This window comes from Dendroctonus ponderosae, unplaced genomic scaffold (assembly GCF_020466585.1).
Source record: "Dendroctonus ponderosae isolate FM_Combo_2020 unplaced genomic scaffold, Dpon_F_20191213v2 Dpon_F_20191213_11, whole genome shotgun sequence".
Classification (NCBI taxonomy): domain Eukaryota; kingdom Metazoa; phylum Arthropoda; class Insecta; order Coleoptera; family Curculionidae; genus Dendroctonus; species Dendroctonus ponderosae.
Genome location: NW_026017213.1, coordinates 5,251,390 through 5,265,125, shown reverse-complemented (window position 1 = coordinate 5,265,125; position 13,736 = coordinate 5,251,390). Strand labels below are relative to the sequence as shown.

The 13,736-nt window shown below is 40.6% G+C and overlaps 1 protein-coding gene and 1 long non-coding RNA gene across 3 annotated transcripts in view; one reads left to right on the top strand and one right to left on the bottom strand.

The window, feature by feature from the left end:
• LOC125503020 overlaps positions 1-93 on the bottom strand; it is a 313-nt gene extending 220 nt beyond the window's left edge. Inside the window, exon 1 of the long non-coding RNA XR_007280653.1 lies at positions 23-93. This is a non-coding gene — a long non-coding RNA (uncharacterized LOC125503020). The remainder of the gene's footprint in view (positions 1-22) is intronic.
• Positions 1-13,736, top strand: part of LOC109534242 (schwannomin-interacting protein 1 homolog) — a 33,317-nt gene that overhangs the window by 7,191 nt on the left and 12,390 nt on the right. For both annotated transcript variants that reach the window (XM_019899837.2, XM_019899836.2), the window contains exons 2-6: positions 12,398-12,661; positions 12,711-12,867; positions 12,922-13,172; positions 13,223-13,525; positions 13,579-13,725. In XM_019899837.2, the coding sequence (XP_019755396.2) occupies positions 12,410-12,661; positions 12,711-12,867; positions 12,922-13,172; positions 13,223-13,525; positions 13,579-13,725 (1,110 nt within the window). In that variant the 5' untranslated portion in view covers positions 12,398-12,409. The remainder of the gene's footprint in view (positions 1-12,397; positions 12,662-12,710; positions 12,868-12,921; positions 13,173-13,222; positions 13,526-13,578; positions 13,726-13,736) is intronic.

The window sequence follows — 13,736 nt, the reverse complement described above, 5'->3', positions numbered from 1 at the left end:
AAACACCGATTTTGAGACCGACTTTTGCTAAGCTGGCAAAATTGGCAATTTCTTCAATTTTTCAACCAAACTTTCAGCAGTTTTAGAGTCAAGTGTCTTATAAACATACATACTTGCATTAGTTTGGAAGATGCGAATTTTTAAAGGAAAAAGCGGAGTTTGGTGGAAACATCGATTTGCTAAGCTGGCAAAATTGGAAAGTTCTTCAATTTTCCGACCAAACTTTCTGCGGTTTTAGAGTCAAGTGTCTTATAAACCTGATAGAAATTTCAAGTCGCTACTTGCATTAGTTTGGAAGATGGGAATTTTTAAAAGAAAAAGCGCAGTTGGGTGAAAACACCGATTTTGAGACCGATTATAGCTAAGCTGGCAAAATTGGGAATTTGGGCAATTTTTACGAAAGTTTTCGCATTTGTACAGTCAAGTGCGTTCTATGGGTGGTAAAATTGTCCAGTCGCTGCCTGTTTTCGTTTAGAAGTTGCGAATTTTATTCTGGCGGAAGCGCGAATGGAACGAACGTGCCCACCAAGACACTCCTATTTGGTCAGTTTTAGCGGCCTTAAAAACTCCTTTACATTTGCAAAATTCGCGTTAGAGCCGAAAAACAAGCCTGAAAAGCTGGAAAAGCCAGGAATTTTTTAACACGATTTGGCCTAGTTGTAAAAAACACCCAACATGCAAGACCTATTGATTGTTTGCTTGCAACGGCCATTCAACCAACTACGTGCATGAATAATTGAGCTGCGTTCCCGACTTAAATGATGTACTAATCGAGTTTCTATGTACTTGTATTTGGGAGCGCACATCGACTGACAAACAAGAGACAGAGCTTGATTACGGCAAGCGAAATAAAAGGGGCCGCAAATGACGCCGAGGCTTTTTCCCATGACGAACAATAAAAAGCTTGTTTTGCAAGGAACAAGCAAATAGCTGTCGCTGGAAAATAAAAATCTCCGCGACCGGATATAAAGTCCCCCGTGTTTAAATAGAATCCGCAACAGACAGTCCCTAGTCTAATAAAATCACGTATTGTTTTCTCGCTGGGGTGGCTGATTTTTGCATTTCCTGCTGTCCGAGTGCCGGAGAAAATGCATTAAAAGTGAGTCAGTCCCTGGTTTACAACATTTTACATAAAAACACACAAATATTACCCAAATCTAAAACGTCTTGAAACACTTTCCTTATCGATGGTTCATTTCCTCCTCTAAAGGCCATTTTGCTTCCGAGAAATGAGCAAAAACTCTTGACTTTTTACAAAAAGCATAAAACTGGAACCCATATTTGCACAACCGAAACGGTTCTTGGGAGACCAGCTCAGATGAGCTTGATGTAAAAAGACAAAGCCGCCCAAAATATTCCCAAAGTTTAAAATATTCTGCCTATGCATTTGATGTGCTTGCATTACAGGCTTATCCATAAAACTCAGTTCAAGCTTAGAGATTTGTAGATTACAGATTACAGCTTTCTGCATGCTGGCGCCCTATCCTCTATATTCTACCCAAGTTCACTACACTTTCACAAACTGCCAAGGCTGATTTTGTCTACTGCCGGTAGAAATATGAACATTCAGACACTTTTTCGAGAAAAAGACACCGAACTACAGAATCAACATGATCATTTAATCATGTTTTGTTGTTTCATTTCATGTTTTACCAAAGGTAAATTTCACGTTCCAACTTAACGAAAGTCATCAACAACTGAACTAAAAACGAACAATAAACCTGTTTGAGGACACTTAAATGGTCGGGACGCTAAATATGCATACAAGCGGACTGTTCAGGTCGAACATCCAGCCGAAGATAAGCCCCTCAGAGTCGAAACTCGCCCCCATAATGGCTTTTGGGTGCAAACCGCAAGTTCGCCTGATAGAAAACCGCATCTCCACATATCCGACAGCCGACCGCGCACGAAATTCGTCTGCAGGAAAATTAATTTCACGTATTACCTGCAGCAGGAGCCCCTCCTGCACAGTCGAGGAATTTCAATTATTCACCCGAATTTCAAATGGTTTCTATTATTTTATTAGACCGCGTCGGGCATTGTTTCTCGATCTGCTGGCATTTGTTGCAATCTACCGCTCCCAATCCCATGCAGAGATCATAAAAACGCCCATTTGGCTCTCTGATTCAGACACAAATCTTCCAGTTCAACCGGGGGCCGGAAATGACGAACACAACGAGGTGCCAGTCAACGGTTCATTTGCATTTAATTTCGCAAAGAAGCGACCATTTCCAGACCCTTTTTAGGGCCCAATTTACCCGTTGGCTCTTGTTGTGTGCCCGTTAATCGAAAATCCATATCCATCACCTCTGACTTTTCACAGTTCGTCGCGTCCAGGCAATAAAAGGGCCCAGATGGGTCAAAAAACCCCCAACATTTGTTACGCCACGAAGGAATGGTTTTATGGGCTTTTCAACTGGAAATTGATGGTTGGAGGGATGTTTTTTCAGCTCTGGTAGAGAGTCTGGAGAAAATTCATATTATTTGATCGGTATCAGAATGAGGAGGAAGGAAGCCACAAAGTGAAACCTGCCGAAACAAGAGACACAAATTAACGTTATCGTTAACGTTATTTATCGTTTGATATTTTCCGGGCCGTAAAACCGGTGCACACCAATGGCTCAGTCTCAATTTCCACACAAAGAAACGGTGCACGCCAAAATCAAAAATTTCCGCAAACAAACTCTGTTCCAATTGGGAACAAAAACATCTTTAGGGTCTTCGGATAAATCGAAATTAATTCCTGGGCTTCAGTCATTTATTGTCTTTATTTATCAATTAAAATACGTTTCGAAGACGAAAAATCTGTGGTTTTTGGGCAAAACAAAATTCGCTAATAATTGTAGAATCAGATGGGAAAAAAATGATTTGTATTTTTGCTAAAGAGCAGTTTTTCATTCAAAAACCTGAAAAATGTTGGCTTATCCGATGTAATTGATAACATTTTATATTTGCAGACAGGAAAACGATGCACTTCAATGGTTTTTCGGCCAAAAAATGTGTTTCTATTTCTACATTCAGTTAGTAAAATTGAAAAATGGGCAGTTTCTACGTTCAAAAATTAAAACTCTTGAATTGCCCGAGGAAAATTACGCTTTTTCCCAGCTGATTCCACATTGAAATCATCCAGATGGTTACAAAACACACAAAATGAGCCCCTTTCCCATGTTGTCACTTGAGCAAAGAGTGTTTACTATCCATTTAGAGGCACCATGATATCGATTGCGTAACAGTTTCGTGATTTATTGCCCAAACTGGCTGAGGACAGGAAGAATGCTCATTAGATACCGGGTGTCTCTTGAGCAGTTTGATTATACTCTTTCCGAGGTTTATTGATGCGAAACTCTGCACAAACCCCCCTGTACATCGGGATGATTCCTTAGCTGACTTTCCGACTAATCACTCTTTTCGATCTCTTTAATACCGTAATAAACCTGTAAAAGGGACTCAAAGTAAATCAGATATTGATAGAAGCGACGTCCGTTTCACCAGGGGAAATCAGAAGTTAAACTTTCTTGTAGGGCGCCCTATTGGGCCATAATAATCCAAGACAACGTCCGCTCCAATTACGATATTTTATACAAATCGGGCAAATCCTCTCGATTTGAGTGTTTGGCAAGATGCAGTTCGGTCGGTTTCACATGCTAAAGACGAAGTCTGGCAATTCCGTCGATCCAGCACCTTATCTGTAATATTATGTCGTCAGCATCCGCAAATGCAACCCGAATCGTTTACAGGAAGGCCATTTATCATCCAGCGTTGCTGGAATAAGAATCGGCCGGTTCAAATGTACGCTGGCCGCAAAGATATCGGCAATGCCACAGCATTGGCATTTTTAATATCGATGAATAATGTATCGGATTTGAATGCATTCCGGTTAACAAACAGCAGTGCCTGCGTAATTGAATCGAATCCATCCACAAATTGGCTCTGGAACGCAAATCTACGGCTCGTAGGCGCAACAGAGGCCATTCGCTGGAATTTTTATAGAGCAATATAAAGAGAGCATCGCTCTATTACGCAGTGCACTTTCAAAGGAGTTTGAGGAAGCGTCGTTCCGAAAAGCGGGCGAAAAACTTCTCCTCCGTCTCGGCTCTAGGGAAATAAATATCTAAGTTGGCCTATTCCCTCTGAAGTATTATTTACTTTTCCGCTTTGACTTCAACGGCGCAATAATTCCATGGTATCATCAGTTTCTCGCACTAAAACTCCAATGAGAGTCACAGATTTTTGCTCCTGAATCTGTTGGGCGCGCCTCTGCCAGCCCCGGATTTATCTGGATATGTGGAACGCGCAATAAAACAAACTGGAAAGAAAACAGGACATTTCTCTCTCGACCAAAGACAAATCTCTGCCGCATCCAGAGCTGTTTCGAATGCGATCCAGAGTCGAGTTTGCACTTTTTAAATTAACTCGCTGTCGCCTCGTTAAAAATCACTGCCACTCGACCTCTCCTCGTCCTCTTCACAGTGTATTTTCGCTGACAAAGACACGTGTAGTAGTTGTGCACGTGACGCCCCAACCGCCTCACTCTTTCCCATTAAAAAATACTGTTTCACAACCCTTTGGCATATGATACACATGTTTTCTTTGTGAAATGGGGGCTATTGATCGGGCGGGTGGAGGTTTCTTTATGGGCCTCAGGGCTCAAAATAGATGATTTATTCAGAATACTAATGGTTTTAACAGCGGGTCGAGGACAAATCTGGGTCTGGGAGGCGCATTTGCTCAACCGTTCTCTCACTGTAAGGAAGCACATTGCATTCAGTTGCTCAATCTAGAACAGTGGTTAAGTTCTAGAAATGCGCACAAAATTAAGACTAGGTTTCAAAACCGCTCTTAGTTTATGGCTCTTATTTAGAGGACAGAGTGAGTGGTGGAGCTCTATTTCTGACTTACAAATAGAGCTTTAAAAGGTGCACATTTTGCGTAAAACATCGTTTTAGGATTGCTTCGGAGTTTCACGCAAAATTCAAGATTACTGCTCTTAGTATTTGGCTCATGATTAGAGAACCGATTGAGCTCCATATTTGTAGTTCTCACAGCGCGAGTGAGCCCTAAATTGCACACTTTCTTATATCAAACAACGTTTTAGGAATGTTTCTCCGTTTCAAGCAAAATTCGGAATTTCAAGATTAATGCGATTGTCAAAAACTGCTCTTAGTCTTTGGCTCATGTTTAGAGAAGCGATTGAGCTACATATTTGTAGTTCTCACTGCGCGATTGAGCCTTAAATTGCACACTTTCTTCTACCAAATAACGTTTTAGGAATGTTTATCGGTTTCAAGCAAAATTCGTAATTTCAAGCTTAATGCGATGGTCAGAAACTGCTCTTAGTCTTTGGCTCATGTTTAGAGAACCAATTGAGCTACATATTTGTAGTTCTCACTGCCCGATTGAGCCTTAAATTGCATACTTTCTTATATCAAACAACGTTTTAGGAATGTGTCTCGGCTTCAAGTAAAATTCGGAATTTCAAGCTTAATGCGATGGTCAAAAACTGCTTTTAGTCTTTGGCTCATGTTTAGGGAACCCATTGAGCTACATATTTGTAGTTCTCACTGCGCGATTGAGCCTTAAATTGCACACTTTTTTTATATCAAACAACGTTTTAGGAACGTTTCTCGCTTTCAAGTAAACTTCGTAATTTCAAGATTACTGCGATGCTCAACAACTGCTCTTAGTCTTTGGCTCGTGTTTAGACTATCGATTGAACTACATATTTGTAGTTCTAACTACGCGATTGAGCATTAAATTTCACACTTTCTTATATCAAACAACGTTTTAGGAATGTGTCTCCGTTTCAAGTAAAATTCGGAATTTCAAGACTAATCCGATGGTCAAAAACTGCTCTTAGTCTTTGGCTCATGTTTAGAGAACTGATTGAGCTACATATTTGTAGTTCTCACTGCCCGATTGAGCCTTAAATTGCACACCTTCTTATATCAAACAACGTTTTAGGAATGTGTCTCGGTTTCAAGTAAAATTCGGAATTTCAAGCTTAATGCGATGGTCAAAAACTGCTCTTAGTCTTTGGCTCATGTTTAGAGAACTGATTGAGGTACATATTTGTAGTTCTCACTGCGCGATTGAGCTTTAAATTGCACACTTTCTTATAGCAAATGACGTTTTAGGAATGTTTCTCGGTTTCAAGCAAAATTCGGAATTTCAAGCTTAATGCGATGGTCAGAAACTGCTCTTAGTCTTTGGCTCATGTTTAGAGAACCAATTGAGCTACATATTTGTAGTTCTCACTGCCCGATTGAGCCGTAAATTGCACACTTTCTTATATCAAACAACGTTTTAGGAATGTGTCTCGGCTTCAAGTAAAATTCGGAATTTCAAGCTTAATGCGATGGTCAAAGACTGCTTTTAGTCTTTGGCTCATGTTTAGCGAACCGATTGAGATACATATTTGTAGTTCTCACTGCGCGATTGAGCCTTAAATTGCACACTTTTTTTATATCAAACAACGTTTTAGGACCGTTTCTCGGTTTCAAGTAAAATTCGTAATTTGAAGATTACTGCGATGCTCAACAACTGCTCTTAGTCTTTGGCTAGTGTTTAGACAACCGATTGAACTACATATTTGTAGTTCTCACTGCCCGATTGAGCCTTAAATTGCACACTTCCTTATATCAAACAACGTTTTAGGAATGTGTCTCGGTTTCAAGTAAAATTCGGAATTTCAAGCTTAATGCGATGATCAAAAACTGCTTTGAGTCTTTGGCTCATGTTTAGGGAACCGATTGAGCTACGTATTTGTAGTTCTCACTGCGCAATTGAGCCTTAAATTGCACACTTTTTTTATATCAAACAACGTTTTAGGAACGTTTCTCGGTTTCAAGTAAAATTCGTAATTTCAAGATTACTGCGATGCTCAACAACTGCTCTTAGTCTTTGGCTCGTGTTTAGACTATCGATTGAACTACATATTTGTAGTTCTCACTACGCGATTGAGCCTTAAATTTAACACTTTCTTATATCAAACAACGTTTTAGGAATGTGTCTCCGTTTCAAGTAAAATTCGGAATTTCAAGATTAATCCAATGGTCAAACACTGCTTTTAGTCCTTGGCTCATGTTTAGAGAACTGATTGAGCTACATATTTGTAGTTCTCACTGAGCGATTGAGCCTTAAATTGCACACTTTCTTATATCAAATAACGTTTTAGGAATGTTTCTCGGTTTCAAGCAAAATTCGGAAATTCAAGATTAATGCAATGGTCAAAAACTGCTCTTAGTATTTCGCTCATGTTTAGAGAACCGATTGAGCTACATATTTGTAGTTCTCACTGCGCCATTAATCCTTAAATTGCACACTTTCTTACACCGAATAACGTTTTAGGAATGTTTCTCGGTTTCAAGTAAAATTCGGAATTTCAAGATTACTGCGATGCTCAAAAACTGCTCTTAGTCTTTGGCTCGTGTTTAGACAACCGATTGAGCTACATATTTGTAGTTCTCACAGCGCGATTGAGCCTTAAATTGCACACTTTTTTTTATATCGAACAACTTTTTAGGGACGTTTCTCGGTTTCAACTAAAATTCGTGATTTCAAGATTACTGCGATGCTCAAAAACTGCTCTGAGAACCCGTTGAGCTGCAGATATTTAGTTCTCACTGAGCGATTGAGCCTTAAAATGAGCACTTTTCTATATCAAACATCATCTTAGGAATGTTTCTCAAATTCACGCATGCAAAATTCGGAAATTCAAGATTAATGCGATGATCGAAAACAGCTCTTGGACTTTTAAACTGGTCTTTCAACGGTTTAGGCTTTACACTGGAACATATATAAGAATTTGTAACAAAATCAAGGATCTCGTCAGTTAATGGGACGGGACTTGAGCAGGAAAATGTAAGGCTTTTAATAAAAAAAATGCCTGTAATACTCAAGCCGCATCGACACGCCGAAAAAATGATATTTACAACCGCGATCCATTTGGGCATAAGTGAATTAAACCACTTTTTAATAATTGAGGAACATTTTCAGACGAAGCACCGAAGCGACACAGAGAAAAACTTGAAAGCACTCCGCGCTCATTCACTTAAGAAATTACGTTTGCGCTAAAAGGGCCTCTAAAAGCATTTTCCATCTGTAAAACAAGCTTTCCAGCCCGAAAAAAAAAACGAAAAAATCTGTTGGTGATAAATGTGTTTACACCTTCGCTTTAGTTGCGACAAAAATCACAGGGTTTCGGTAGCGCACACATTCAATAGGGAAGAGCTAAGCGAGATTAAATAATGCGCGCACTTTATCTGACACTAATTGTTTTATGGAAAATGCCCGGAATTTTCCGGAAAATAAATGACGCATGCTTCCCCCACCAGGTATTTAATTAATGACAAAACAATAATTAATTCAGCGTCTTGGAAAAGCACGGAAACTTCACTTAACTATTTAGCCAATTTGGGGCTGAGACACGTGGGTGCGCTACGTTTGAATTATGGTCCTCTCGAGCCATTTATTTCCTGCTATGTAAATTACGAATTTAACCTCCTAATTACCCCGCTGCTGGATGGTGGACGATTCAGGCGAGAACAACCGGAAAAAAATCAACTACCGATCCAAAATTTAAATACAAACAACGCTTGTCGCCTAAACATCCAGCCCGGATGGGCTGAAACATCAATTACGCCATAATTCCCAGTTTAATAGGCGGTTTTTCTGGAACGCTCCTCCATAATAATTACTTTTAATTATGTATTCTCCGCAGCAACGGATACTCGTGTTGCGAAAGCACCTAATTGAGCACGTGATCCGGTGTCTTCATATTTGTCTCATAACTTTCGCGAATAAACAGCGAATAAGTCAAGTTTTGATTGGAATCAGCCAGAATAAATGACGGCTGAATTAGCGAAATGAATCGCGAGATTCGGCTTTGTTGGACCTTCAAGGGGTTGAGCGGCTATTAATTGCAAAAAACCGTCAAATTTAGGGCTGCGAGTTAATCGAGCTCGGAAACTTTGAAAACTCTCATCGAATTTTATATATTATATATTTTTTTTTTTTTCTAACTTTTCAGAAGATAAGTACAGTTCTGCATAAGTTACCCAGTTTTCTTGTAGATATTTGAAGAGGACTTTGGGACTAAAAAATTAATTTTTCCTTTCGCAGAAACTTGAAATAGCCAAATTAATTTTGAAAATTTACATCTTGCAAACGAATGAAGTTGAAGAGTTGAAATTTGGTTTACTTGCGGAGAAACCTCCAATTTCACTTCCAAAATAAATCAGCGCATCGAGTTCAAGGAGTGAAAAATTCTTCCGAAGAAACTTCCGTGTCTCCCGCGGTTTGAAAATTCGAGACTTTCAAACGACTCAATCTGGCCACTTCAAGCTTATGTTTATGTTTATTTTTACTTTACTTTTGTTTTTTTTTTTAGCTTTTTTCCAGTTTATGGCCTAAGCTTGACTGGAAACTCACATACAATTTCATACAACTTTGAGAAGCATTTGAACAACGCCCGAAATAAACCATGAAGAAACGTGAAATTTGCCCCTATTGACTTTCAAAACTTCCAACTTGCGAACGAATAAAGTTGGCGAGTTGAAAGTAGGTTTTCTTGTAGAGCAAACTCCAGTTTCTATTTCAGGAAAAAATCATCGCCGTCCGTTAAAAGATTAGCAGTTTCTTAAAATTTGCCTAATCTTAAAAATTGCATTCTTCCAAACTACCCAAACAGCCACTTTAAGCTTTTTCAGTTTCTGGTCTGAGCTTGACTGAAAACTCACCTACAAACTCCTAAAATCAGACATGGAAAAACGTGAAATTTGCCCCTATTGACATTCAAAATTTCCAACTTGCAAACGAATAAATTTGGCAAGTGGAAAGTTGCTTTCCGTGTAGAGCAAATTCCAGTTTCAGCCCAAAACAAAAACAGCGCAATCCATTTATTGAGCAGAAAATTATTGAATTTTGAATAAACTACCGCCCTGGAAAACTTGCTATTTGTCTCGCTTAGTTTCATATAACTTTGAAAACGTTTTGAAAAACTTGGGAATCTTTGAAGAAAATCAAAGTTCTCAAAAATCTCCGAACATCGTAAATTTGCATAATTGATAAGTTCCTTAGGTGAAGGGCAGTCAAAGAACTCACATGTGAAATTTATTCTTTTCTGTCCAAAATTTCTTAAGGTGAGTGTCGCTGTTTTGGAAAGATCAAATTTTTGAAAATCCCTCAAACACCGTAAATTTGCGTAATTGGATAGCTCCTTATGTCGAAAGCAGAAAAAACTCGCATATAATTTTTTTTGCCAAAAATTTCATAAGTGAAGATCGATGTTTCCGAAAAGCAGGTGGAGGACAAGTTAATGAAAAGAACACATTGAAGAAAAGCAAAAAAATACTGAAGAAAATGAACTTCTATTCTCTTTAAAAAAAAGTATGGAAAAGTAAGCTGGGCAAAAAAGGACTTATAAGAAATTAATTAATGACACAATTTAATTTCGAGAAAGCAAACCTCTGCAATTTGTGACCAAAATTTGCTGTTGAGCTAAGTTGATGTTCAAAAATAAAGAGAAAGAAGCAGGAGGGGAGAACCTGTTCAAAAACATACAGAAAGGAAAAAATTATGAAAAAACTAATTAATAGTGCGGCTTGACGTCCAGAAAACAAGAAACATGGAAAGACATAGACATGCAAGACACCATTGAATAACCGGAAAACTAAATGCAGCTTTATGTCCCAGAGAAATTAAAAAGACTGTTTAAGATAGGGAAGGGCCAACAAGAGGAGGACAAATTGATGTTGAACAAGCCTAAAAGTCCGAAAAAATCCACGGTATAGAGTAAAAAACTATCTATAGAAAATCTGGAAAAATGGCCGTTAAAACCACCAAGCTATAAACAATTTACTATTTACCAAGACGTTCAAAACTGGCAAAAAAATAGGCGAACTTGGCCCAACAAAAAGGGGTTGCGCTCGATCCGATAACCATAAATTGCGACTTTGTTTGTTTTCGTTAAGACGGCCTGCAAATGGCAAAGTTGTGTTTGTTTAATCTCGACGTTTTAGCTACTGCTTGTAGTTAATTGGAGTTTTGCGTGATAGCCGAGTTATTTATGAGCTTTACGGAGCCATTGTTCCCTCCTCTGGGCGGCAGCTTAAAAAATTATCCCCTAAATAAACCGGGCAAAAGCCGCTAGTAAATGTTGTTAAAGAAAGCCATGGTGTTTGGCAGCGGAAAGCCTCCACTTTCCTTGACCGGCGTTACAAAAGAGCTGGAAAGAGTCGAGACGCTTTTTTTATTAGGCCCAAATTACTATCTACGGCCGATAGGGTCGCCCCCGAGCATTTTTATGCCTTCGAGCTGATCCCCTGAATTTCGGGCGAAAATTAAGAAAAACGCCCTGTGATTTACTTTGCTCTTGCGTTTTTCAACCAAAAAACTACTAAACCAAATTAACCTGTTCGGCGAATAATCGTTAGCTGATTACGCGAAACGTTTCGACTGGCGCAATTAGTCGCCTTCGGGCGATGGAAAAATTGAAAATCCAATTACTTCTCCCCGTTTGTTGGGCAACACAATTTGTGTAATGGGCGCCGCAACAGCGGAAAAAACACAGTTTCACTTTAGTCCCATTCGGGCTTTTCCACTGATCGACCCCAATCAGCCGGGACTGAAGCCAATTAATAAATCAATCGTCTGCAGCAGCGCAAATTTACATTTGCCACTGATTGAAGTTCATAAAATGCCCAGTTTTATTCAGCGATAAAGCTGAGCAAACGCGCTCATTACTTAGTTAATGGGCCCAACTGCAACTGACCAGGCCGTAATGCCGGCATATCAGCTAAGCTGTTTCCATACGCGACTAAAGGGCACCGAAACATTCCTCAAGTGTTTAATTCAACGAGCTTTTTGTGCGCTGATACAAATGACCGAATCGCATGCACCGAATAGCTGAAACTTCATAGAACAGCCATTAGAGCCGACAAGGAAAAATGCCCGACAGTTTTTCATTCGTTCAGCTAATGGAATTGCCACCGAAATTGAATGTGGGCACTGGTAAAAGTCGTCTTTTACCAAATTTGGTTCGTACATTTATCAGGGGTGCCAAATTAATTCACAATTTGTTGGAGTTGAAAACAATCAAAAGCAATAATCAGGAAGAAATAATCGGTTGAAGACAATGGGGGCCCGAAAACAGCTTGAAATGAGTCGAAAACCATCTTTTTGGAACATTCTGCTCAATCTTGTGTTTGCTTGATTATATCAACCATAAAATATAATCTTGCAACGATATTTGATCGGAAAACCCACATATTCCTTCCTTCAAATCGCAGATTACAAAACTGGTTGGAATGCAAAAAACCTTCCAAACTCCCCGCTCCTGAACTCAAACCCAGACAAAAATGCACACGCCTTGCAGCTTCACTAATCCACCTTGTTCCAGACCACCTGAACCATGCGCTTGAAGTCTTCGGACGGTCAGCTGCAGGCCATCCATAACCGGAACAACGCGATCCTGCACTCACCCAAACGACTCAACACTGCCCAGAACAGCAACAATAAAACCCAGTTCAGTACCACCACAACTCTAGCTGCTGCCCAGTACAAACATGCCACCACGCAAGAGATCAGCAACATTTCCGCCAGCACGCAGCAACTTACGATTGAAGAGGTTGCTGCTTTGAACGTTCAGATCGTTACTCAGGAGGTAAGTAGCTCAGCTGGCAGTTGAGCAAACCAACCGAACTTTCTTGTAGCTGCGATGGTGCAACTCCGATCAACAGCCTGTTCAGTTCAACATCAACAGACGAAATATCAACGGCACGCTGGCGGCCCAGCTGCGCCTGCGGGCGTTCCCGAAGGACGAGCTTCTGATGCCGCAGTCTCCAGATGATGCCCTGGGCGATGACGATGGTGAGCTGGTTTAGCAGTACCCCAGTTCAGAAGGCTAATTTGTTGTGGCTTCAGAGGCGCTCCAAAGCAGCAGTTCTTCGGCCTCAGGATCGCCGCAGGATGAAGACCATCCCTTTGAGCCATCCGATGATTCTTCAGATGAAGGCAACGACTACTCGCAGCACTCGAATTCCGCTGATATGATGCAGGCGCCGCTGAAGGGGTTTGTCAACCCCAACTATCCAGGCTTCCAGCATCTGGCCCACACTCTGGATTTTGACGAGGATTGTCTGAACAATGCCAACAACAACAATGAGGAATATGGCGTGAGTCTTCGGGAATGCGAACTTTCTGGGTGATTGCTGGGCTTTTGCAGGTGTGCGACAAGTTCGACAGCGTCAATCGGCTGGATAGCGTGGAAAACATCCAGAAAGTGTTCCACGATAAGTCGCTGGACTTGGACGTGGCCCCCCTTCCAGACTCGCCCAACAGCGACTGTTTGAGCAGCGATTGTAGTGCAGACAGTGCCATAACAGTGAACGAGTCGTTCAATATTCGCGTGGACGAAAGTAAAGTGTTTGAAAGTGAAAAACGCGGGGAACCAAATGTTGGTAGTGTGGTGGGCGATTTTCGGAAGGAGGTGGAAGAAGAGCTGGGCAAAGTCTGCTCAGTGAAGCAGGTAACATTGGGGGCTCAGGTTAGCTGGGGGGGACTAATGCGCCAACATTGCAGCAAGTCCTGGATGAATCCCACACAGTGGTTGTTCATGAGGTGACAACCCCAGAGTCCGTAGTCCTGCAGCAGAAAAAGGAGGCTACTTTGGCAAAAATGGCCAAGAAATCCTGCAAAACCATGGACAACTGCCCAAATCAACCTAAGGTAGGCAATAG